The sequence below is a fragment of the Streptopelia decaocto genome, assembly GCF_964273445.1.
Source record: "Streptopelia decaocto genome assembly, chromosome: 15".
Classification (NCBI taxonomy): Eukaryota; Metazoa; Chordata; class Aves; order Columbiformes; family Columbidae; genus Streptopelia; species Streptopelia decaocto.
Window position 1 is genome coordinate 5911359 of NC_138670.1, and position 25180 is coordinate 5936538.

The 25180-nt window shown below is 44.1% G+C and overlaps 1 protein-coding gene across 2 annotated transcripts in view; it reads left to right on the forward strand.

The window, feature by feature from the left end:
• The first annotated feature begins 2048 nt into the window (after positions 1-2048).
• Positions 2049-25180, forward strand: part of LOC309446705 (uncharacterized protein KIAA1671 homolog) — a 36141-nt gene continuing 13009 nt past the window's right edge. The window contains exon 1 of one of the 2 annotated variants that reach the window (XM_082066680.1): positions 2049-2471. In XM_082066680.1, the coding sequence (XP_081922806.1) occupies positions 2421-2471 (51 nt within the window). In that variant the 5' untranslated portion in view covers positions 2049-2420. Of the gene's footprint in view, positions 2472-16664; positions 18012-25180 lie in introns of those variants that run through there. The other variant, XM_082066679.1, reaches the window with a different exon arrangement.

Genomic DNA, 25180 nt, shown 5'->3' on the forward strand with positions numbered 1-25180 from the left:
GTGTTGTAGTTGGGTTTGAGGTTCTTGGAGGTTAGAATAAGTTTATGATTGTACATTTGTTGGTGTATTTTTAACAAGTGACTGTTATAAATATTGTTGCTAACTGTAGCTTAGTGCTTAAACATTCTATTCCAACATAAATTCCCCCCTTCTCACTTTGATAAGGCCTATTCTGCTAAAGGAAGAAACTATTTCCACCTAATAGGGAAGTAAGGCATAGAATATAATTTATGTGAATATATAATCCTGTGTTTGCATCTCTAGAGCTAAAAGTATCTAGAAGATAAAACTTTTCCCTGCCTGCTGGAAAATATTTACTTGTTCAAGAATCCAAATATTTTATGTTGTGCTTTAGCCCTGCCTGCATCGGGGTATAGATACAAATAGAAAGTTGTTCTCCTTCTGTTTGCTCTGGAAAATGGGATTTTGTCTCCCAGAACTGGCTGCACATCTCGCAGACTCCAGCAGGCAGAGAACGTGTCTGCACAGCTTAGGGCCTTAAACTCTTGTAGGAGTCTGTTCCTTCAGACCTTAGATGGAGACTGAGGGACTGTTGTAAGTATCTGTAAATAAAGATGCTGTGTTTGTGTAGCCTGTGGTAAGACCTGGGGTTATTTTGCAGCCCGTGCTCCCCAGAAGTCCCAGTAACCATGCGATGCTGCAGCGCTGGGATTGCAGAGACGTGTTCAAGTGTTGTCTTTCCTAACTCGTAGTGATCCCATCACCGCTGACACAGGTCTTTAATTCTCTGACGTTCGGTCCCAAACCTCAGTTCCTGGTTACATCATCTGGATTGATAGGAGTCTTACAAACTAAGATCTGAGGAATGTGTGATGTGGCTCAGCCCCCGATGGCAGCGAGTGCTCCTGCTCTGTGCAGCTGCAGGGATCGCGCCCTCCTAGAGAAACGGGGCAGCTCCAACACAGCTATGGTTTATAACCAAAACTGCAGCTTTTGTAGCTAAAATGGAGCACTCTGGTACTAGAACTGGTGTAGGCATGTTTTTTAAAAGTTTATTTTGTATCTAAGTGTGGTGGTTTTTTTCCTTTGAGGAAAATCTGGCATCCATATAGAGATGTGCCTATTTGAGACTGATGTGTGGGTGGAGAACGATTTATTTAAGAAAATCATGAGCTGACTCTTAAAAATATTTTGGAAATGAATTGCAAGGGAGAGAAGATAAATATTTTATAAACATGTGCAGATGAATGTATGGTTTGGCTTGTCACTGGTCACCAGTTGTTTCCAGTTCTGCCCATGACAGGTCTCTCTCCTGCCCATTGTAAAGAAGTGTTCTCGCCTCTGATATATATAAAGGCTCTAATAGTGCAGCGTCGATCCTTCCCAGATGGAAACAGATGTACTAAAAAATCACCATGTGCAAATTGTTCTGTTGGCCTAAAAACTGAGTAAGCCTGGAAGAATATCAAACCAATTGGTCAGCTCTACAAGGTCTTATAGCTGGCGATTAGAAAAGCAGGGGGGTATTTTTCTTAAAGATCCACAACCAAAATTTCAAGCAAAGGAAACTGGAGTCCCTGGAAGCTGTTTTGTGTCACCTCCGTGTCGCCCTGAGCTGGGGGTGGCAGGCAGGGTTCTCCCTGGATGGGCTTCTGTCGCTTGCCTTTGCTTTTCCCATCAAAAAAAGGGACATAGATCAAAAAAGTAGGAACGCATAGAAATGTTATGATTCTCACTTTTGCTTTTTCACAAAATACCTACATCGCTTCATCATTTCTTGTTTAGCTCTGCTTCCTATTTCTAAAAACAGCCCCGGGGAGGATGACCCAGTGTTGGTTAATAACTCGGTTTGCTCAGGCTTTCTTCCTTTTTTGGTAGTATTCATCTGCTGGGAACATTCCTGTGGCATATAAAAAAGACACTTTGTGTCTATTTCTTCTTGTTCACAAAAGACATTTTTATTTTAAAATCAGGAGCTGCTTTTTTTTTGCCTTTTTTTTGTCTTTCTTGTACATTACCAAAAAACAAGGTCAGTCACCAGCCCTGCCAGCCGCCCCGGCCTTAAGAGTGTTTCATAACCCAGCCTGCAAAACCGAGTGGGTTTAGAAGCTTCTCTTTCCTTCCAGATGAAGGGCTTTTTAGTGCGAAACCCAAAGCACTATTATTAATTCTAGACGAACACATTACGGATTACCGCGATGGGAGCAGCGAGATGCTAAATAACAAGTGGTTAAGTCACATGGTGCCCGAGCTCAGCTCCTGCTCATAAGTAGCCTCAGCATCTGTTAAAGGCACAGAGCTCAGCGCCGTGACGTGGGGCCGGATCAACCGACACCCTGCTTCATTATTCATGTTGCTTTTAGTTGCTCCGGTCTGCTTTTAACTCCGCCGGAGGCGGGGAAGAGTGGGGAGGCAAACTGGAGCGAAGATGGTTTAGCGTTCGCTTTGTGCTTTGGAAGATGGAGTATTATTACTGTCCACGTTTGCTGAAGTTTCTACAGTATTTGTGGGTAAGTGTACTCTGTAACGTAATCGTGCTTACTAAGCTGGATGTTTTTAACTGTTTTCAGAAATCCTGGAAGTGTTCATATGTGGTGGTGGCTTTACTTAGCAGTTTCTTTCTGAATAGTAACATTAAACTTGCCGTTTATTTTGGGTGAGAGAGGCTACTTTAATACTCAGTTAAAATGAGGCGACTGCAGCCTGCTTGAATGTACTTCAGAACACCCTCTTGGTGGTTGGAATTCCTGCTTTGTTTAACGATAGGAGTTGGAGTTTTGCACACTGCATATTAGCAATATTTGTCCCCATTTGTTAAAAAGCTGCCCCTGGCTCTGTCCCCTGCCGCCAGCTGCAGTCACAGCCTGTACCGATGGCTTTGGAAGTGTGTGCTTTTACAATTTCTTCCTTATTTTTCATTTGCCTGTGTTAATGGGTTTCGCGGGTCTGGGTGAGCGCTGCCTGCCCAAACAATCCTTGGGGCCCCCTCCGGTGAACAGCCCTTGTGAACAGGCTGCTCTACTGTGCCGGTCTGCCAGCTTTGGACGGCTGCCTTTGCACACTGCTTGCTATTCATCTGATATTTTCACATTTAGAAAAGAAGAATTTGATTTTTAAAGCCTTTATGAATAGGTACTACATTCCTTTGAGCCTAATTACTTAATGTTTTAATTTTTTCTGTACTAATCAAATATCAAGTTTCATTTGATGGTGGTATTGTCTGCATTAATCTTGCCATGTTTTCAGCTGTGAATTCAGCATGTAATCAGCACTGACACTTTAAACTGTTTAACGTTAGCTGTTTGCTAGTGCATTTTGAAGCTAGCAAGAAGTTGGCTTTCCTCGTGTAGAGTTTAATTTTCCAGTCCCTGCCCTGTGTGTGCTTTGCTCAGCAGTGAAACGAGATTGCCTACTGTAATTTGGTTTTTGCAGCTGGAAGAGAAAAGAGTGCTTGAAGAACTGGGCATTTTCTTAAGAATCTTTTCCTGTTGGACACTATAGTGTTATAAAACATGGAAGTCTTTGGACATTTGTTTTTTATTTGCATAGCTTTTTGAGAGGCAAGCTTTCTTTAAACTGCACATTAAAGTGAGTGTGATTGATACATCAGACTTCAGAATGATGAGGGGGTGGATGTTCTTCATGGTTTGCTAATATGAGGAGTCTGAAAGAGAGCTCTCAATGCTTTTGCTTTCACATATATCTGGTGATTTTTCCATAAGGTCAGGAGCAAAAACAAGCCCCACAAACCAAACCGAACTTCTTGATCGGTCCAGAAGATCACTGGGACAACACCTCATTGTGTAGTTTTAGTCTTTAACAGAACAGGTATATTTTCTGTGTGCATAAGCTCTTTTGGAGGCCTTGAAGTATTTTGTGGGCATTTTCATTAGTATACGCTCTCCTGATACGTTGGAAGAAAATATTGGAAGGACAATTGTGATATTAATTATATTAAATATATATCAAAAAAGAAATGTTAAGGGGAAAAGCACAGCGGTGTGTGGTGTCACTTGCCCTGACGGTGTCACAGCAGAAGGCTCTGAAGGAGATAGTTATCAGTTCTCTGATTATAATCAGGAGTAACCAGAGATGGTGGGGTTAGTTGTCAAGCTTTGTGTTATTTAATCTATCTTGGGGAGCTAAGATGCTTTATTCATCAGGTAGATGTACCTGAAGAAGCTGTGCCTCTTAATTAAAAAAATATTATGACAAAAATCAATTTTTATAGCCACTATTTTGAGTTATTGATAGATCGCATCTCTTCTGTCATGTATTTGTTTTGCTCCTGCACAGCGGTGGAGTTGTTGGATGTGGGTGGACCCACCCGGTGCCTGCTGTGTGCTAATTACTTGCTAATTCCTCTTCTGACCTTTGAATAGGACAGGTACTGTTGTGATGGGCAGGTTGCTGCATGAGGCTTTTCTGAGTCTTTAGGTGGCTGTTGGAGAGCCCACAAGTTCCTGGCTGGAGTAATAACACAGTCTGGTTCTGATGGAATTAGCTGATGTTTCTTTGAGGGGGGAAGAGCAGTGCTCTTCATCACCACTCTGTGTTCTGTTCGCCCTCAGTAAACTGTCTCTTCATACTACAAATGTTCTTGTTGGCAGAGATTTCTCAGAAGCTTGTGGTTTTTGTGACGCCTGCAATGTATCGATCCTTTGATTCTGGCTGTTCAGACGTGGTGTGACACGTACCCTGTCTGGCACACAACTGAACTGCCGCTGGTGATGGGAAAAGGGTCCAGGCCTCCTCTGGGGTCTGTCTGCAGCCCCTGGGACTGGTTCTGCCCCACCCTGCTATTCCTGGGGCTGCTGCTGGTGGATGTTCCTTTTCCTGACGCTTTCAGGGCCATCCAGCTGGTGTCAGCACTGACTCCTCTTGCTGCCTCTTCCATCAACCGGGAATCCAAACTTAGCGAGTTGCTTTCAGTCCTATGTTCCGTTACAGACTGCGTTTGTTATTTGGACCCCTGCAGTCAGGCGCTCAGATAAGCACAAAGCAGAGCTGATTGCCAAATGCTTTGTGGTCGTCTGCAGTTCAGCTGAATTCGGAGGCTGATTCATAGCTATCTGTGTTCTGCGTCATCGCTTCCTTCTCAGGTCCTCCACGTACCTTCCTCCTAGCTGCGCTCTTATCATCATCTTTAACTGGCTGGTGATTGTAATTATGTATTCAAATGCCAGTCTTTCCTTGACCATGTGCTATATTTATTATATTTGAGTATTTGAGGGGTTATATTTGAGTATTTTTAGGGCTACGAAGTTGCTGAAGGGTTTGGAGGGAAAGCCGTATGAGGAGCTGCTGAAGTCACTTGGTTTGTTCATCCTGGAGAAGAGGAGACTGAGAGGAGACCTCATGTGGTTACAGCTTCCTCACAAGGGGAGGAGGAGGGGCAGGTGCCGAACTCTTCTCTTTAGTGACCAATGCCAGAACCCAAGGGAATGACAGAAGATGTGCCAGGTGAGGTTTAGGTTGGACATGAGGAAAAGGTTCTTCACCCAGAGGGCGCTGGACACTGGAACAGGCTCCCCAGGGAGGTGTCACGGCCCCAAGCCTGACAGTGTTCAAGAAGAGGCTGGACAACACCTTCAGACACACGGTGTGAACTGTGGGGTTGTCACATGCAGGGAATGGAGTTGGACTCTCATCCTCATGGATCCCTTCCAACTCAGCCCATTCTATGATTTTCCAGGGTATGTGGGGTATTCATCATCCCTTTCCAGCTGGTGAGGAGCTTTGCTGCACCTGATACAAGACATCTTTAGGTCTGACTTGCATAAGAAGCTCAGTGTTCTGTTGTCCAGCTGCTTGCATCAGTCACACTGTTGAGCTGGTCACCACCGGGTGTGCAGCCACAGAAAGGAGGTTTCCTGTTCTTTTGCAATATCCGTTGTCCAATAACCAGCTTTTTTGGCTCCCTTGTGGACACAGCCACTAGTGGTGTGCTCTCGGTTCTGTTCCTGTCCTCAGCCACCTCAAAGTTGTGAACAATTCTTGCTCTGCCCTGGGGCTTTTTGTAATGATGTAATCTATCTCTTTGATGTATCTGAGGTCACTGTAGGAGCACGTTGATAAACAATGACCAGTATCACAAGTAGGACGGGTAACATAAACCAGCTTGGGGGAGCAGAGACCAGGCTTATTGCAGTGGGGACAGAGCTGGCAGGAGATAGGAGAGTTCTGGATCTGGTCCAGGATAGGTGATGGAGGAAAAGAACAGGAACCCTGGCTGGTTTTGAGCAGGTGCTGCAGCACTTGGGGCAGAGGAGGGTTGTGTCAGGACATGAACTGTGCTGGGTGCAATTTTTAGTAAATTGGCCAGGAATTGGCCACATTCAGAATAGTCCTGGCTGGTTTGATGTTAGAGAGCTGGCTCAGAGCGCCAGCTGGGACAGTCAATAAACAGTAATTATAAAACCCAAAGAAAATTGGGGTATTTAAGTAAGACATAAGATCTAAAGTTTGTCTAGACAAGGTTTTAGTTGCTACCTTTTAAGAGCAATTTTGATACCTCTTTATCAGGTGATTCCAAAGGAAGTGGCAGCTCGATAATAGCCACGCTGCCATGGCGTGTCCCCGGACAGCGTGTTGTTGGCGATGGAAGGAAACCTCACCCATCGCTCCGCGTGCCTGGGGATGGTCATCCCGCACGTGCCCTGCCCGGGGCTTCCCTGGGGACAGCCTCTGCTCCATTCTCTTGCTGGGTTTACCTCAGATGATGGGCAATCATATTTCAGGCATGCATTTTTCCTTGCACCCAGGTCATGTCTGACGTATGGCTGATGTGCTGATTTCACCTGCTAAATCTTCTTTTCAAATAATCTGAGCAAATGAAGCCTTGTTGCAGGGAAAAATCTGTTCCGAAAGGCATTCTCCTGATTCCTGAATAGAAGAGGAATTCTCACTTTTGTGTTAAGTGAAGAGCAAGCAGACAAAGCGAAGCTGGCGAGCAAGTGACATCCTGTCAGGACGCGAGGGAGTGCTGTTCAGCCACGGGGACGGAGCGCTGCCCGGGGCCGCCGGCCAGAGCCCGCGCGGGGCAGCAGCGCGGATCCAACACAGTTTGCTATCGTTAGGTGTAGTATTAAGCTTAATTTACCATCAAATACTTTTATAAAATAGTACATTCAAGGTGAACTCGGTGCAATAAGGTTTGCATTCCATAAGAAGTAACTGTTTGTAGACGTGGTAATTGTTTTTTATAGTGACTGTCAATCTGGGCTGTCCCTGCCTGCCTCCCCTTTCCCTGGAGTCTGAAGTAGGGAGTGCACTCCTGCTACGGGGCTGAAGTGGGTTGTTAAGCCTCATTTCTACATACAAGGCAGAGGTAACTTCACTGCCTCCCTACCAACACTTTGATCTGAAGTTGTTCCGCCTCGGTTCCTGCTTTCCCAGGCTGTGTCCGTGTGGCTCGTGCTGGGGGGCAGCCAAGTTCCCACTATTGTTCCCGTTCTCTCGGCAGCAGAGTTGTTCGTGCAGCTGGTGCGTGTTTACTGCGCTGAAAGGAAACGGCGTTTCAGAGAGCAACTCGAGCCCGGCGAAAGTAGTTCTTTGTCGTGGACTTTCCTCAAGATGTGACAGGGCTTTGTACTGCAGTGCAAAGCTGCTCTTCAAAAGTAACTTCAGGTAAATCTTAAGCCTGAGTGAAGCTTGGAAAGAATGTAGTATTTGGTTTAGTGATTCATGGTCGAAGCTAATAAATACCTGCCGCATTAAGGAAGGCAGTATTGATTATTTGCTAACCACAGAACACACCTGGCAAGTTTGGATTGCTGGGGTTGGCTGAGGCTGGATTTACTTCTGGATTTGTTCCATAATTGAGCAATATTTCACAGTCTAGCACTATGGCAAATCTAGTTGAGAACACAGAAGAAATTTCAGCAAATCAACCTTTTTAGCTTCACAAACTCCCAGACCCAGCAGGAAATAATGCTGTTAATCTAAAAAATGTAAACGAAGGCCACGCCTGTAACAACGACCCTGATAAGCAATGTAAGATGCCGCGTCATGGGGGTGTTGTTGGCTGCGTTGTGGTCCCCTCAGCACCCCGGTCACTGTGCACAGGAGGAGGAGACAGTAAGAGCAAAGAGTCTGAGCCATAATGGACCTGTGTATGCACACAGTGTTACCCTGCAATGGCAAATAAATGCTATTGCTTCTTTTCATAATAGTGGCATGTTGCAAGATAAAATGACTGAAGGACGTATTGTATCAACTTATGCCTGATATTTGTTCTACCTGCCGCAATTGGGAAGTGACTGATGTAAATGAAAGACGCATGGAATCGTGATTTGCGCTGGAAGGAACCACCAGGTGCTCAGTGCTTCCCAGCTGCGCGTGGGAAGGTGCTTTAGCCCATTGTTAGGCAGTGTGTGATTATGCTGAGAACAGCTGAAATGATTTAAGATGCAGTTTTACTTTCTGGCTTCTCTTTGAAGAGGGAAATCCCTCGCACAAAAGAGCGTGTTCTTCCTTCAGAGTGCTCGCTGCATTCTGAAAGTCAGATCTGAACCTGCGGTAGCTGGAGATTACCCAGGCGCCCTCTGAGAGAAGGAGCAATAACACCAAACTTCTCCAGCCAGCCGGTAATGAAAAACTCTGTGTTTTATCTCTTTGGGAAGGATGACAAAAATGCACTATTTAAGAAATTGTAAACTTGGCATTTACCGACTGATTTAAAAGAGCAGTGTGCTTGGGCTAAATCTGACTTTCAGAGAACATGTTGTTCCTCAGTACAGCATGCAGTCTGTCTGTCGCTCCTCAAAATGGGTCCGTGCGTGTTTGCTGTGCTGCCTGATGCTCGGGAACACACTGAAATGGACCCTGACTTTAGGTGTAGTGTTACCAAGCAACACCAAAACTTGTGAGATTTGAGGAAATGTTTTCTGACTAAGAAGGAAATAAATGTGAATGTCTCTTCGTATCGGATTGTCCTTTCTCATTTGCACGTAATCTGACTCACAGGAGCAAGAGATTTCCCAGCTCCTCCTGTTGCCATTTGGAGCAGAAGTAGCATGTTCCCATGCTTGTTTTCTTGCATTTCATCACTCACCTTCTTTGCCCTGTGAGCAAAGTTTAGCAGTTGGGGTATTTCAGGCCACATTTTGCCCTCAGGAAGTCTCTATGGAAGATGTTTTGCTGTTACCTGTGTTTGACATGTGAGAGTCTGTTGGCTCAAGCGCTGGAGAAATGGCTGTTCTCACGTTGGGTTTGATCTCAGCCCTGGGTGCAGGAGATCCGGGGTGGTTGGGGTGCCGGGGGAGGCTCCTTCCTGAGCATCGGGGAAGGAGGAATCAAGTCGCGTGTTGATTTTGTGCGTTCGATCAAAACAGCAGAACCGCTCTAGGAACGCTTGGGCACGTTTGCAGGGAGCATGTGGTGCGCAGCCTGCTGTGTGTTTGTTTTCCTGCTCATGTTTTCATCTCACTGTGCAAATAGCTTCCTTTTCTTGGGGATACATCTCACATGGTGCTTGTTGACAGGAGATGGCTCCCTGGCTGTAAGGGAGCTCCTGGGTTTCCGTAGCATCGTTCTTAGGTGGGATGAAGCTGATGCTTTGGCTTATTGCTCAGCTGGGGCCCGTTTGCTTGCAGTTTTCAGCCCGCATTGGAGGGAAAGTTTAGAACTCGTATCATCACGTTTATCAACAAAAAACTTTCTTTATGGTGGATTTTGTTTGTGTAAATGGAAAATACTGTAACTATTAATCTTTCGCTTGGCTTGATCCTTTTGACGTAAGCGAATGTAAAGAAAATATTTTTAGTACTTTGCAGAATATTTGCGCTGTAGGAATTTCCTGTTTCTGTTTTGTTTTTCAGTTTTTCCTCCTTCATTGAGGTAGAAGGGAAGTGCCGAATGATTGTGTACATGGGCTTTCAAACAGCGTGGTGTATTTTTAGCTTGTTCCCTCAGCTTTAAGCTTGATAGCTTTATTTTATGCTGAAACAATTCAAGGTACAAAAACTATGCACGTTCAGGATGTTTAATGGGGCCTTTTTAAGTTCAGAAGAAACATAGTTTGGGGGACAAAAGAATTAACATTTTCCAAAAGACTGTTTTGACACTCTAGTTGTTGCAATTTTTACTGGCAATTATATTTAAACTTAAATTGTTAAACTTAGATTAAAAGTTATATTTCACAATTACCTTTGCTTACATATTTTAATCTTGGGATACTTACATGTCTGTATTACATTATGGTAAAAGTGTGCAGGATTTTGTACAGAGAAAAGGATGACTGACTTTCTGCTTTGATTACAAATGAAATGGGAGACTGCAGGGTTTTACTGATCCCATCAAGAATGACCATGGTATGGGAATGATAAAATTCTTTTGGCTGGTAGCAACAAGTATGTGGAGTGTTCAGTCATGAGAATGTATCAATGTGTTCTCTGTTATCACAAGTGTAGTTCTGTAAGGAAAACAAGGGTTTTTTTCTTATCTGGTTTCTTTAATATTGATTAATTTGGAGGAAGCGCAGCTTTCAAGTGCATTTGGAACTTAATAACAGTCATCCTGTGCCTCAGCTTTCCCCTTTTCTTGCCTCTTCTGTTACCATATTTTTAATTTAAACCCAGGAGAAATGTAACTATTGTGCTTAAATGTGACTTTTCTTAACTGAGGAGGTTACAAGGTACACAACTGTGTCTCCTGGGGTGGTGGGGAGGCCGACCTGGCGGGGGTGGGTGAGATGCACTCGGTATCAGACTTTCTTTAGCAAACATTGCAAAACGTTCCTCTGTGATAAAAAGCTTAATTTCATGTGTGTTAAAGTGCTGCTTGCGCGAGAGGGGAAAGGTGACGTCCTGGCAAAAATTCGGATCTTCTCGTGTTGTTTGAAGCGTGTGGGTGTCTGTGTGTTTCAAATAAGTTTGTCAGACTGGGTCACTCTGTTTTTCTTAAAAGATTGAAGAAGAAAATTTGTTAAAAGTGGCCATTCTTTGTGTATAAAAAATGGGTTGGAATGTTACACACAACAGTTTAATCAGCTGCACATGTAACATTGCAGGTTTTTGCTGTTTTCGCGGTGTTCCGTTGGACAATTCTCATCGTGTGCTGCGGAGGGTGTTTTATGTGTCAGGAGATGTGGGTGAGATGCAAGTCCATGTTCAGACATAAGCTTCAGCTTTAAAAAGTTACCACCAGGTTGGTATGAGACATTTGCCCCTTTAATGTTCCTGCCACTTTGTTGGGGTTATAGAGTGTCAAGGACTTCCTCATACCTGCTTCGGAATCCTCTAATTCTCTTTAGAGCTGGCCTAAGTATATAGTCTGGAAACGGAATTTCAGTCTCTTCTGTGGTTGGTTGTGTGTACGAAGGGAATACCTTTAATGTCAAGTTCTGTGCAAGTTGTCTTAAATTCTGAATAAGCATAAATTCAAGCTGTATATCTGAGCTTAATTTACTTGTTTCAGTAGAAAATGAAAGTAGGAATAGAAAACAAATATTTAGTGTAAATATTGAGATACCCAGTGTTTCAGGTTACAAAAGAGATTTCGCTGTGCGTAGACACTGTACAAAGTCCTTGTGCTAAAACACTCCATCCGTTCAGCTCTTTCCCCTCTCTTTTTGTCTTTTGACTGTAGACTGCTTATGGTTGTTGTGGTGGCTGAAACAGTCTGAATGCGTTGTATTTATTGTACCACCACCAAAAACAAACCAACCAATCAACAACAAAACCAACACAGAAAACAAACACCCCCTCCCACAAAAACTAACATAAACAAATAAAACAAGCCCAAACCAGATAAACCCACTAAGTCTTGTCATCTTTGACTGTGTTAAGTTTCATGAGAAATCTTGGATTGGAGGGATGGGAAAGCCAGGAATGGCAAACGAGAAAAAGGATGGAGTGAGAAGTGAACTGACCTCAACAAGTGGCGCAGAGTCTGTATCACATCCATGAATTTGTGCTGGTCTGTGTGATGCTGTGTACAAACCAGAGCGGGAGCAAGGTTTTTGTTGTCTTCGGTGCCTGTGCAGTAGGGTTGGTTTTGTTTGGGCCCGTGTCATCAATGTGTTCCTGTACAGACAGCCCGGGTACCTGTGCTGTGGGAGATGGGGCAGGTGGGAGGCTGAAGGATGCTGAGCCTGCTGCCCATCGCCATCTGGCTGAGAGCGCAGCTCTTTCTCCCCTTTTTGGGACAGAGAGGTCCTTGGTTGGACCTTGGGATGTATTTCCATTTCCCCCAGACGATGCACATCACAGCAATCTCCTGCACCAAGCACCTTGGTAGGGTTGGAAGCGATGCTGTGCTTGGAACTCTGTCAAGTACAAACCGCTGCAGAAGCCTGAACAGTTCCAGGCTTTTGTTCATGGACCTAAATGTAAGCCTTTTGTTTAACTCAAGCTCCATGTTGTGCTTTTTTTTTTCTAGCTTAAATGAAAGATTGCGATGTGCTTTGAACAAAATTGAAATTAAAGACTTTGTGCAGTACGACTGTTCAATGAGCAGTTGTGACAGCTCACTGACAGTAACAGGGGAAGTGCCTTTAATTCTGTACGTCTGACTTCTTGCCAGTGAAGTGGGATTTAACCTGGCAGACAAATTTACCCATGAATTTGATAATCTGATTGAAACTTGTACATTTTTCGGATTTCCCCAAATCCAGGTATTCTACAAAATGTACCCAGGGGAATCTATCTTCTTTTGGTTGTGTAACAGCAAGTCATACTGAAGAGAAAGGGCATGTGAGAACTGGCAAGTTCTTCTTTGAACATGACAATTCAGATGGCAAAATAGACAATATGGGGGCAAAAATAAGGAGGATTTAAAAAAACGTAAGTTGTTGTGTGGTATCTGAGGAGCCCAAGGGGTAATTGAGCCTGGAGCTATGTAGCTAAGCTCAGCACAGTGCTGCGTCTTTAAATAGTCCATAATGTCAAACACAACAGGTTAAATTAAGTTCTCTTACTAATGAGACAGAAAGAGAGTGGGTGTGGAATGCAGGGCTAGAACAGCCTTACAAGGACAGGATTTGCTCCTCTGTGTTTGCTGGGACTGAGCATAATTGAGATGGACAAACTAAAGAGGCCCGAGATGGAATTGAAGCTGTCGTGATGTTTGCAAGTACTTGATCATATTTGTTGGTACGTGGGATGATGACATGCAGAAAATACTTAAGAAGTGCATGAATTATTAATAATTGTAACTGAAGTGGGGCAATGGGGTGCGAGACAGGTTCAGGAGAATGGGTTTCTGATGGAGGGTCCCACAGGGGAAAAGCAGAGACTTTGCCTTAGCATTTAGTTTAGACTAATGTTGCCCATCCTTCTCTGTCACATCAGCTTTGCTGACAAAGGATCATTCAGGGATCCAACCAAGGTGAAAACTAATCCCCAATATCCCTTTGCCAGCTCTTCAGCTGGGTTCTCTTCCCCGCTCTGTACATGATGGTGCTGATGGGAGGGATGAGGTGACGGCGGGACCTGAGGGTCTGCTGCTATGGGGTGTGTATTAGCGCTGTGTTCCACACGGGCCTGGCTTTAATCTGACCTTCCAATCCTATATAGTCATTAGTATAATTACACGTGTTAGAGAACAGGTAAAGCTCAAAATGAGCTTTTGGAAAATATAATGTAACCATAGAATTTTGTTTCCTAGTGAATGAGGGCAAGAGCGAAGATTGGTGCGTCTTTGTGCAGGGTTGTGTTCTTGAATTGTGGGTGGAATAGATGTTAATAATAAAAGTATCCAGCAAGGCTTGAATAACGAGGTCCTGTGTGCTGCGGTGGTAATTAGTCGTGCAGCGCTGGTTAGCAGTGTGTGCTCTCTGTTTGCTGGAAGTGCAGGCCCCTGATGGATCCGGGGTGGCTGCAGTGTGAGATAATCACCAGTATTGTTCAAGGGCAGAAGATCATCTTGTGCTGTTCTTGTTCAGAACCAACCCCTTACACAGGCAGAAAGACTGCCGGCCTCAAGTGGCCGGGAGACAATTATAGAACATCTGTATGGTTTGAGCTATGTTCTGTAGGCTGATGGTTATAAAAAGGTACATGGATTCACCAGAGAAGTAAATAGAGAGCCTGCATGTAACCCACATGCTGTTATTTCATTAAAATATAGTTATGAGCTTTTGCCAGCTGGGGAGTTTGCGTGGAGTACTACAGAACATCATATTCTGGGGAGCCTTTATAAAAAAAGGCAGAGAAGAGGTTGGTGTGTGCACCCACAGGCAGGAGCTGTGCTCCGTGGGAGCTGGTTCTCTTCTGTGGCTGGTGCAGCCCTTTGTCTATTGTGAAGGTGATCTATGTATTTTAAAATTATTTTTAACAGTGGCTGGTGTTTTTCATACAGGTGAAACCTCCCTTGAATCGGAAAAGCCCCCAAACATGATTTGTTACTCAGTTTCTTACAGCTTTTGAAAAGTCAGTCCTTTAGACTCCTCCAGTGTTCTTTAGCTTGGGTTGGCTGATGTCACAGGGTCCTCTGAGGTTTTGGTGGATTATTTTACTGACCAGAATAGAAGGGACAGAAGCAGTCTGTTTAGATGGGTTCAGAATAACCTCCTCACACACACAGATCAAGGCAGAGGTCAGCACGTTACGCTTTTGGTGGGGAGGGGTGAAATTAAATAATACATTGTGAAATAATCTATCCAGCCCCTGCGGTGTCCAGTGAGGATGTTTCTTCTATGTAATTGCTATGCAGATGCATTTTAACGAGGCAATATTCCCACAAATTTTCTTAAAACTTAATTCATTTTTTTCCAGACCTCAGTTATTTTTAGGTGGATTTTCTAAGGAATCCGAGTTTGCCTGTGTAGTCTGTCAGTCTCCTGGAGCTGCTGAGCTCTGCCAGTTCTGGTGTGGAGCTCAAGCAGAACGTGCATCACTTACTGCATTTCAGCTGCAGGGCTGGAAAAATCTTCAACCATTGCCATTTGATGGTGAAAGCGCATCTGATGATCTTCTGGAACGGTTTGCTATGATGTTAATTGAAGTGTAAATCTCAGCAATAATTTAGATGTGAAGTATACTTAAATACCAAGCAGTATGTTCATGCAGTAGCCAGAAGATACTAAAGTTAGTATTGCAGATCAGACTCAAATCAGCAGTTTTACAATCAGAGCTCTCTGATTGCTATTTCCAAGGACTTACCGAATCAGAGAGAGGCTGAAACCATCCAAAATAGCAAAGTGCCTTGTGAAGAATCCCCGTACTGCAGCAAGCACAGAACTGCACTTGGCAGTGGACAGATGTTTGAAATATGGAGCTTAAACAGCATGAAAATGTGTTGAAAGGCTTAAATTTCAATGTTGGGCACAGGATCTCTGTCGCTCACAAAGCATTATCCATAACGTGTCAGAATGAATTTGATTTTTTTTCTGTTTCTTTAAAAATATAAGAAACACCCAGCCCTTGGGGCATCTGATCAGAAGTGTCTTTCCATTTCTATACAAAACCAACTCTGTAGCTCTTTAAAAGAAGGAAAAAAGGTTTTCCTGTATTGGCTGGATTCCCTTTAACAGTGAGGGTTTTTGTTAGGCTGCTAATTTGATAATGTTCAAAAGAAATATAACGTAGTCAGAAATTAAGAATAAGATGTGGAACACTGCGTTTTGTCACAAAAGTTTTTCTTGGAGATAAGTTCCAGGTTGGTGTAGTTCAGCTCTTAAAAACAATGCTTAAAAGGCAAGACACCCCATTTCCTCAGTGTTTTGAAGTAGCTTTCCTGATAAAGTAAAACTTTACGTGAGAACCATTTTATAATGTATGATCTAGAAACTTTTCATTCCATTAAATCTCTTCCTGAAAGGTTTAGGGGAGGAGAGGATGACGCAAGACCATGGTACTTTGTATGGCAAATTAAGCAAGAGCAACAAAAAAAACCTTGAATAAACAAGCAAGGGAGCAGCTTTCAACACGCCTCTTACCTTCCCACCCGGGTCTCTCTTTCCCCTCCGTTCTAAACTAGTCACGTCTTGACTTGGACACCTACTTCTGTTTATTGGTTTAAAACTGTAGCTTTTATTTCTGCTATCCTCCCAATTTTTTCCATGGCTGGTGACATATGGTTTCTCTGTGTTACCTGGTTTTATTGTGGGCTCATCTACCGTTTTGGGCTGTGCTGACCCATGGTCTCGCAGCTGCTGGGGGGTGCAGGGCTGGGGGTGACAGCGAGCCCCTGATTACAAAAGTTGTTTAAAGTGTGTGAAAATGGTGGGAAAAAACTCTGCTTTAAAAGGTCAGACCTGTTCTGCTTTGTTTTGAGCTTCTGGCTTAATCATTATCTTGAACTGATACCACAGTGACTAACTTGAAGGGATCTTGTTTGAGTTTGTAAATCATGTAATAAACCAGTTCTAGGTGATGGCGCTGCACGAGTTCCCCGTGGAACAGCGGGCAGGTCTGGGTTCTGTCCTCACCCGCCCCTCCGAGCGCAAAACCTTTGGTGTCGGTGTCAGACGGTCCCTGGCAGGGCCCTTGCTCTGCTTTTCCCCGGGAAGGGTTAAAATCAGAACGTACACGTGACATATGCAAACTATGAATCATTCCAATGGATCTCTGCTACTCCTGCCTGCTTAGGCAGGAGGCAGATGCTGTTCCCTTGGTTGTCATGGTAACCCTGCCTGTACTATAATAAAGCCCGGCCCAGATCCTTCCTTAGGCAGAGCTCTGCGGCTGTTTCACCTAGCTCATTGTTTCCTCCCCGGAGCAGGGGCCAGGCAGGGACAGGGAGGAGGCAACAGGACACTAGAGGCAGCGGCAGCTTTCGCCTGCGTCGGAGCTCCCGCGCACGGTTCCGGGAGCTCGGGGGACGCTTGGAGCTCTGCAAAACCAGTGCATGAGGACGGACGGGTTGTGAACAGCTGGGAGAGCCGTCGACTTCGAGTGCGCCTCCAGATTGTGCACGGAGAGCAGCCAGCGTGCGCAGCGGCGTGGGGAGAGCCCCCCTCTCACCGCCCAGCTCCACCGCCAACCCCTCGGAGCCACCGCCAACCCCTCGGAGCGGCGGAACCGGTGTCACCGCGGGAGCTCTGGGCCGGCTCCGAGCGGCGGCGCGTCCCGGCTCGAAGGCAGCGGGTCTGACACGGTGCCCCGGCAGCCCCGCTGCGCTGCCGAGCTCGTGGGCTGCGTTCCGGGAAGGGAGAGCCTTGGAGAACCGTTCTGGAGATGGGGAGACTGCTGAGAAGGAGACTCCACCAGTGTTGATGCCTTCATGCAGAGTTTTTTGTGAAGAAAATAATTTGGATTTGTTTTTTAGAAGATCTAATTATTTTGCTGCTAAATGGGTTGTATAGAAGCATCAGAACTTTGTTTGACGTACTGTTACGTGAAAAGCTGCTGACCCAGAAGAATATGTTTGTTTAGCCTTCTGATATTTACAGCAAAACAAAAACTTGGCTTAAAAAAAGGAGTTGCTTTTCTGTCTCTAAAATGACACAGTAAGAGACCGACCCTGTGCCTGTAAATGGACTAATTTCAAGTGACCGTGTCAGGATTTAAACTTCGATTTCTCTCTTTAACATGGCTGAATTAAAGATATTTTGATGGAACTCTGGAAATCTGATTGTAAGCAGGAAAAGTCTTTGGTGTGTTTCAAGTAGGAAAAAATAAATCTCCAACCTCGCATATCTTTTGCCATTTAAATATGGAAATATGCTGATGTTTATAGCGTAATGCTATTTACATTAGCTGAAAATATTTTACAAGTGGATTTTTTTTTTGTTTGCAAAATAAATGCAGGGTTGTTAAGGAGGGTAGATTTTACGGTAATTGCTGCTGAATATTGATTTCTCATCCCTGCTGGGAAAAAAAATGGATTACCTTGGAGACAAACTGACAGTGGCACAAACTCACATGACCCAGTGGATGGGCACGGTGCGGAGATCCTTGCAGGAAGCACTAAATTTAGTCACCACGGCGGTGGCTCACGAGCGGAGCGGCGGGGACGGCGGCAGCAGGACTCCCTTCAAGAGAACCTCCTCCTTCAGGCACCTGGCGTCCCGGAGCAGAGAGTCCTTCCGAAGGTTTTCGGTGCGGAGCCAGCAGAGGTTTTCTTCTTTGAGGAAGAGGCAGACCAGTTCCGAGCCACCCGAGCTTGTAAGCTATGTGCCTTTTTGAGCCTCTCGAGGTAGATAGCGTGATGCAAAAGGCTTGGTTTCGTTGCAGCATTTTTATCTAATAACAAAACCTGTACCATGTCTGCTTTTCAGTTTAAAAATAGCCCCCGAAGTGCTTGCAGGTAGTGGTGTCTGTCTGTCTGTCTGCTCCCAGCTGGTTTCCTTCTGCAGCGCAGGTGGATGTTTTCATTTTTCATTTGCCAGGCAACACTGTTAATCAGGGTTTTGGGAACAGGAAAAAATGTTGTTGATCTTTTTTAAAGCAACACAGTAAGGTAGGACAAGTATTTGTCTAAAATTAGAAAAAGAGGGTTAGTCTGAAACTGCGCTTGTATCGGTCATTTCAACACCACAGGTCAGCCTGACTTTTAAGTGTACATCGATATTGGTCATTTTTCAGTAAAGAAATGCCTGAAGCTAGATTTGTAAAAAGAGTTAAGCGCTGTCACTCTGGAGTCAATGCTAAATGATCATTATTCTCTTCTTTTTATTGAAAAAATAAGTGGTTTTTCTCAGTATAACTGCTACTTTGTCATGAAACAGTAGTTCCATGGCTGTCACAACTTGCGTGGGCTGCCGTGGGGCCAAGGCAACGTGAAGAGCTCTTGGTTGTCCAACACCCCTGTTCCTGCTTCCAACAAATACCACAAAGCAGCAATGTTTTTAGATTATAGTGTAAATGGAGAGGTAAATTAATCCGCTTTCTTCTGTTTCATTTCATGGAGAGGAGCCTAAACTGGTGGTTTGAGTTGAGCCTGAAACTGGTAACTTAAGACCGATGCCTGACCCGTGGGAAGCGGGTGCACTGGGGTGGAACTGGGACCCAAGCCTTGGGACCACTCTGTGGGTCAGTCCTCAACAGTTTGTGATCTGAAGGGGCTGAAACACTTTGTTTTGGTTTTAAACAAAGTAGTTTTTCATTGTAAGTGTAAATACGTCCCGTTCTGAAGTGGCCTCATGGAGGTTTGTTCGCGGAATGGTTGAAGGTGAAGTTGCATTCCTGGGGCGGGTGTGGTGTTGGTGTATTTGTGTATGGGCAGTTGCCAGTGCTTTTTATCAGTTATGGGCTATAGCATTTTAGTCCTAGTTTGCTATTCAAAAGAAAATATTGTAAAGTGAGCGCAAAAGAACAAAGAGGAAAATATTTGGTAACCAGTGTTACAGTGTTAGCTTGGTGATGCATGGTTTCTTTTTAAGCTGATATTTTAGATTTATTAGAATCACCTGAATAAAAGACTTGCTTAAAAGAAGTGAAGACTGAAAAATGGAAACGTGGACCCTGCAGACAGCAATTGCATTACTTCCTTACACTCCACTGCTTGCAGAGCAGAAACAGTGAGATGCAGGATGACCTTCCCAGGTAATTCACTGCTGACAGCTGCTGGAGCTGCTCGTTCTGTCTCAGCAGTAGTTTTTGCATGTGCTTGGCTTTAACTTGTGCCCAACTCTTGTGCTCAAATATAAGGTCTCAACATTTGTGGAAGTTTGTAGTATGTGCCATTGCATCTTCCACAGGACAACTGGTGAACGTGGACCTTGAGCTATTATTTTTTCATCGGGCTGGAACAGGGTCCTGGTTTTACTGAGTCCTTGGAGCTACTGATGTTTTTCTCCTGGGTGTTGATACTCCAGTGATGCAGTTTTTGGACACTGGCCCCATGCCCGACACAGCAAGGGCTGGGGGGTCTCAGCTCCTGTCTCTGCTGTCGTTGCTGATTGAGAACTTGGAACATGGGACCAAGAAACTTGTCAAAACCCAAGTCAAACAGCTCAGAATAGTCTGAGTAAACTTCTTAAGCTATAAATGCGTAGCTGCTGAGGTTGAAGATCGTGGAGGTGTGACTGCGCATTCTGCTGCATCGGTGTCGCTTTCCATTTGTCCCCTTTGTGACTTTGGGCTTTCAGGTTAAATACCAAGGGAAATGTTAATAATAGGTTACGGTTTGTATGGATCACCTGTCACTGCTTCAGATGTCTTCTAGAGGAATTAAGAGTGTTGTATTTAAGGCAGTCATCCATGTATTTGTATACCTGTGACTTCTAGAAAATGCTTAGGCTCAAAAATTGTCCTTTTCTTTCTGCTTAGTTCAGTGTTTAAGTTGCCATCCTGTGTTTGTAGCAACTTTTGTTGAGAGAACCACGGGCTCTTCTGCAGGTCTGTGTGGGCACAGGTCTCAGTTTCTTTAAACGCGAGGAAACTGGTAGCTCAGCACCTTATTAGTAACATATTTTAGCGGGTAACCACTGCAAGCTATGTAGGTGGGAAAGGCCTCACGGATATTGCATTTTTTTATGGGCTATAAGAGAGATTTTTATCCACTACAGGGGAGCTTTAAGATTGGAGCAAAAGGGATTTGACGTAATTGGTTATTTCCTTGCTGGAGGTCATAAAAGTAAGAATCAGACTGCAAGAGAGAGGAAATAATTTTCTTTCCAAATGCTTCTCTTGAGCAGCTCGGGGATTACGTATTTGCTTTGTGATTCTGTTGGTACCTTGTCACATTTTCCGAGTCGGTGTCTGGCGGGGCTGGTTCCTGACCCAGATCCATCTCCGGGCCCCGCTGTTCCTTGGGAGGTTCTGCAGTGGATTCCTCAGCATTCCTGCTGGATATACCTTATTAAAATGTAATCCTCTGGTTTTTCTATGGGAATCAGTCTTTATCCGGAGAACATTGTGAATTTAATTTGTGCCTTATAAAATCTCCTCTAGCCTCTTTTTTTTTTTTTTTTTTAATTTAAATCTGTATGCCTTAAGTTGCACCGAGAAAAATAAACGTCTAATGCGTGGCAATCTGATTCTGAATCTAGAGAAAGTGCAGCCGTGTTTTTAAGAATTGCTTAAAAGTTAGGACAACCAAGCGATAGAATGAGCCTGGGAGCTAAAACTAATTTGTCTTGTGGTTCTCCAACCAAAGGTTGATCGGTCAGAATTTAATATATGCAAGTCTGCATTTCACAAACAGGAGTGCAAGAGTAATTGTTATTCTAGATGGCTTCCCTGGTATATTCAACAGCAGAATGTTTGGAAAAAGGTTATATTATTATTTTCCTCTATAGTACTCCCATTGATTTCTCCATCGAAACGGAGTGCCCTGGGATTTGTCCTGTCTCCATTCATAGCACAGACCCTGGATCACGCTGTTTTGCTCATCACTTGCTGTTTTCCCAGCAAGTTTTTCCTTCTGCTCTTGCAGTCGTCCCTTCAGAGCTCGGCGTTGGCCCTCGGTGTTCCCGCTGAAACTGGGTTTAATTGCTCTGAGATGATTTTCTACACATGTAATACAATGTTCTCATATTTAATTTAAGGAAAAAAGGTGTCACTGTGGGCTGGAGAAGCTGCTGCCCCCAGCACAGCCGGGTCGCGTGGGCTGAAAACCGTCCGCACGTAATGACACAGAACCCATTTTAATTGCATCATTATCCTGGCATATTAATATCAGATCTGGGAATCTGTAGCTGAGCTTGCAGAAGTCTTTACTTTACAGTTAAACCTTTTAACTGGAAGTTACTTTTTCTCCCAGACACTTTTATTGAGGCTTTTTCCCATTTTTCATGTCACATCATCAGCTCAGTGTCTCAGTTTTAATAGGAGCAAAGACATTCGCATTAAACATCGCCTCTGTTTTAATCATGGCAGTATCAGTTGTGTTCTATTATAGGTATGATATTTGGTTTCATTGGCCAACACCATTAGTTCCAGATCTCTTAAGTTTGTTCCCATGCAATAAAAATAGAGTAGTTGTTTAATATGCTCGGTTCCTTAGCTGTCCCCTTACACTGCTAAAAAAGTGTGGCAATTTGATTTGTTTTGTGTGTCAATGTGTTTTATATGAGCTGTTCTGATACATGCTAAAGATCACACTGAAGTGCATTTCATTGTGTTTTGCTTTCTGCTGTACTGGTCACTTGATGAAAATGGTCCTTCCATTCAAGCTTGATCTGACAGCGTCACAGTTGTTTTATTTGGATTCAGTGTGAATATAGTTCCAAAATAAAGAGGGAAATGGAGTATTTTGGCTGTGCTGGAGGACACCTGGTCCTTCAGAGGGTTTCTGTCCCATCCTACAGCCCTTTCTCTGCTAGAGGCTGAAATTCCCACCTTGGTTTGTTTTTAATCTTCGCGGATGTTTCTTTCGAAGCCAAATAAACTTGTGCAGTGAGCTTGTTTCTTGGAAAAGCTGGTGGACTATTGCTTTCTCCATCTTGGCTTTTAAAAGAGCATTGATCAGGACTGTCTATCTTGATTTTACCCAGGATCTGTCTGCCAGTGTTTGTCCATTATGGTGAACATCCTTCAACAAACCGCTCGTAAAAAGAAGTTAATACAAGTTGGTGTTTGGCTATTTTGATACAGACCTTACAACAAATAGTTGTTGAACTTTTTTGTCCTAATATTTTCCGAAAGTGCAATGAATTGATCTCAAAAGTATATTTTTTGTGCTGTCAGCGAAGGGTATTTTCTTTGTGGTGGCGTTTGCAGAAAGCGCCCTGTTAAAAATGAGTCGTTTGTCTTGGTGCAGGGTGGGGGGAGAGCGGAGCTGTTCAGTTTAATTAGCGAAGATACAAGGGCCAATACTGAAAGAGTTCATGCTTTTTCATTCTTAATAACTTTTCTTTGGTTTAACAGGCCATGAACATTGCTGGCAGCATAAATCTGGGCCATAAAGCTGTTGTGATGGGTATTTAGTAGACTGCCTTTGTTGGTCCCTTGTTATTTTGACAGGAATAATCCCTTAGACGACTTCACTTTGTGTTTTTACTTTGGCTGCAAGGAGTTGATTTTACCATCTTCTTAGACCATAAGAACTTAGATTTAGAGCTGGTCATTTTTGTGCTCATTCACCTTGCTATCTTTTTAAAGCACTAAGTGATAGTAGCTTTCAGAGGGAAATAAATTACACTAAACAGAAACATCACTGAACACAACTCCACACTGGCAATCCACTTTTATGGAACCATTGGAACATTGTGATGCTTTCAGGAAACACTAGTGGTGTCTCATTGGTCTGTGTGTGTATTTTGACTCCTCTCTTCTAAAACAACTTCTAAATTGTCTGAGATTTTTGTTTTGAACAGCAGTGCCCAGTCTCCAAAGCCTGCATGCTTGTTATTCACTTGTTGTCAAGAAATCCTATCACTCTCTATACATTTTTCAATGCAGACTTTAAACTAAAAAGCCCTTTTTCCCAGGAATGTTTGTTTGAAGTTTAACTTGCGTCTTATGTGGAAAAACATGAACTGTTCGGGAGAGCTGTGAAATGAAGCATTTCAAGTGGGAGGTGTTGATTTCAAGCATGTCGCTTTTCAAAAAAAGCAAATACATTCACTTCCTCGCACAACAGTATAAACCAGGCTTGTTCTGGCTTGTGTCTCCTGCAATGTTGGAGCTGAGGGATCCTGTTCAACTCTTGGTGCCAACTTTTATTAATGCTGCGGGTGCCCTCTGGGATAGAGCGAGTTCCTGGGCTTAAAACCCTCCTGATGCGCAGGATCCTTGCGTTTTCACTTCTTTGTAGCTTGACTGCCACAGGCTGAAAAGAAGACTGAATACATTGATACAGGAGGGATTTTAAAGATATTCACAGCTATTTCCTCCACTCTGGTTTCTTCTCCACTCTGAGGATGTACTGTCGTGGCTCAACCCTAGCAAGGGATATATTTAGAATCTGGTTCTTGGCTGTGTTTTGCACATCAAGCCGACCTCTGCTCTGTCTTCAGCCTCGCGCTGTAACCACATGATGTGCGTGGTGAGTGTTCGCAGCACGTTGGAGCAGCTCTATTTTCAGGGTGTAAAAAAAAAAAAACCATGACAAACTCTAAAATGTCTTTGAAATCCTGAATGGAGCGAGCAGGTTAACTTCTGCTTTAGTGAGGAGATTTCTTTGCACGATGGTAACCAGACTCCTGGCAAAACGAACTTCCTCTGGATGAATTTGACCACGGTCTGTTGTGGCCAGAGTCACTTAGGTAGGTTTTGGGTCTGTCTTTGGTGCTGCTGCCTTGCAAATCATGGGTCTCTTGGCTGGACCGGCTCTGGGAGGCCTGGCATAGCCGGGGGTTACAAGTGAAAGATCCACGAATGGAGGAGCAGTGATTAGATAAAGACTGGCAAGCAGGGAAAGTTATTTTGTGTGTCCAAAAGGTGTGGAAAATGCCAGTTTTGGGAAGCTGTGATAGTATTCAACCTCTTGGGGGTTCAAGTTTGGGCTGGAAAGGGGTTGCTGGGAACACGTGGTTTGTACTTGAGTAGATGGTTGAACTTGCTGGCCATGATTTGCTCCTGTTTTGCTGTTTACAGTGAATGTTTTGTGCTGGTGTGGCGAGGGGGGTCTCTGTCAGCTCTGCGCTAACCTGCCTGTCAGGTCATTCATAGTGTTTAGGCCTGTTACACAGTCCGGGTGTTTTGAATAAGGTGAAAATATTTTTACTGTGGTATAAGGCGTGCACACATTTCAAAGGGATGTATGTTAAATGCAATGGATTTAGTTTTGCTTCGATTCAGTTCAAATGCGGTACAGAAGGAGAGAGTTTTGCTTGTAAGAGGAAGGCTGGTTTCCTTCAGCGAGGCCGACGATGTGACAGGTCTGAGGTGCCATGTGAAGCAGCGCGGCTGCGCTGACGGCACATGGGCCACAGCAGCTCGGGGTGCTCTCTGCCCTCGCCACCCGCTTACTTTTGGGTACCAGCTGTTCATGGTGCACTCTTGGCATTTGTAATGGGTTGGGACACTTGCCCTTCCCTTATTTCTGCAGATGTGCATCTGCTTTTTTGCATCTTTTTTGCCCCTGGTAGGGAGAAGGGGGTTGGGATTCACAGAATCACAGAATGGTTGGGGTTGGAAGGGACCTCTGCATCAAGCTGGGAAGCTATGAAAATATTGAGAATTAAACCAGTCACTCTCTACAAACAACCCCTGTTACGTAAGGTGAACGCTGTCAGCTTTTAACAGTAGGGATATAATTGGTTCTTGCTTATCATATCCCAGTGGAAGAGGTAGAGAAAACACATATGGCTGTGACAGTCCGGGGTTGCATAGCAACGGGGAGGATGTAGTGGCTGGTATCATTTATGAGAATATTTTATACCCTGGGACTTGGTATGTACTCCGCTGCGCATGGCAAAATTAAACATTTATGATTTAAAGGTTTT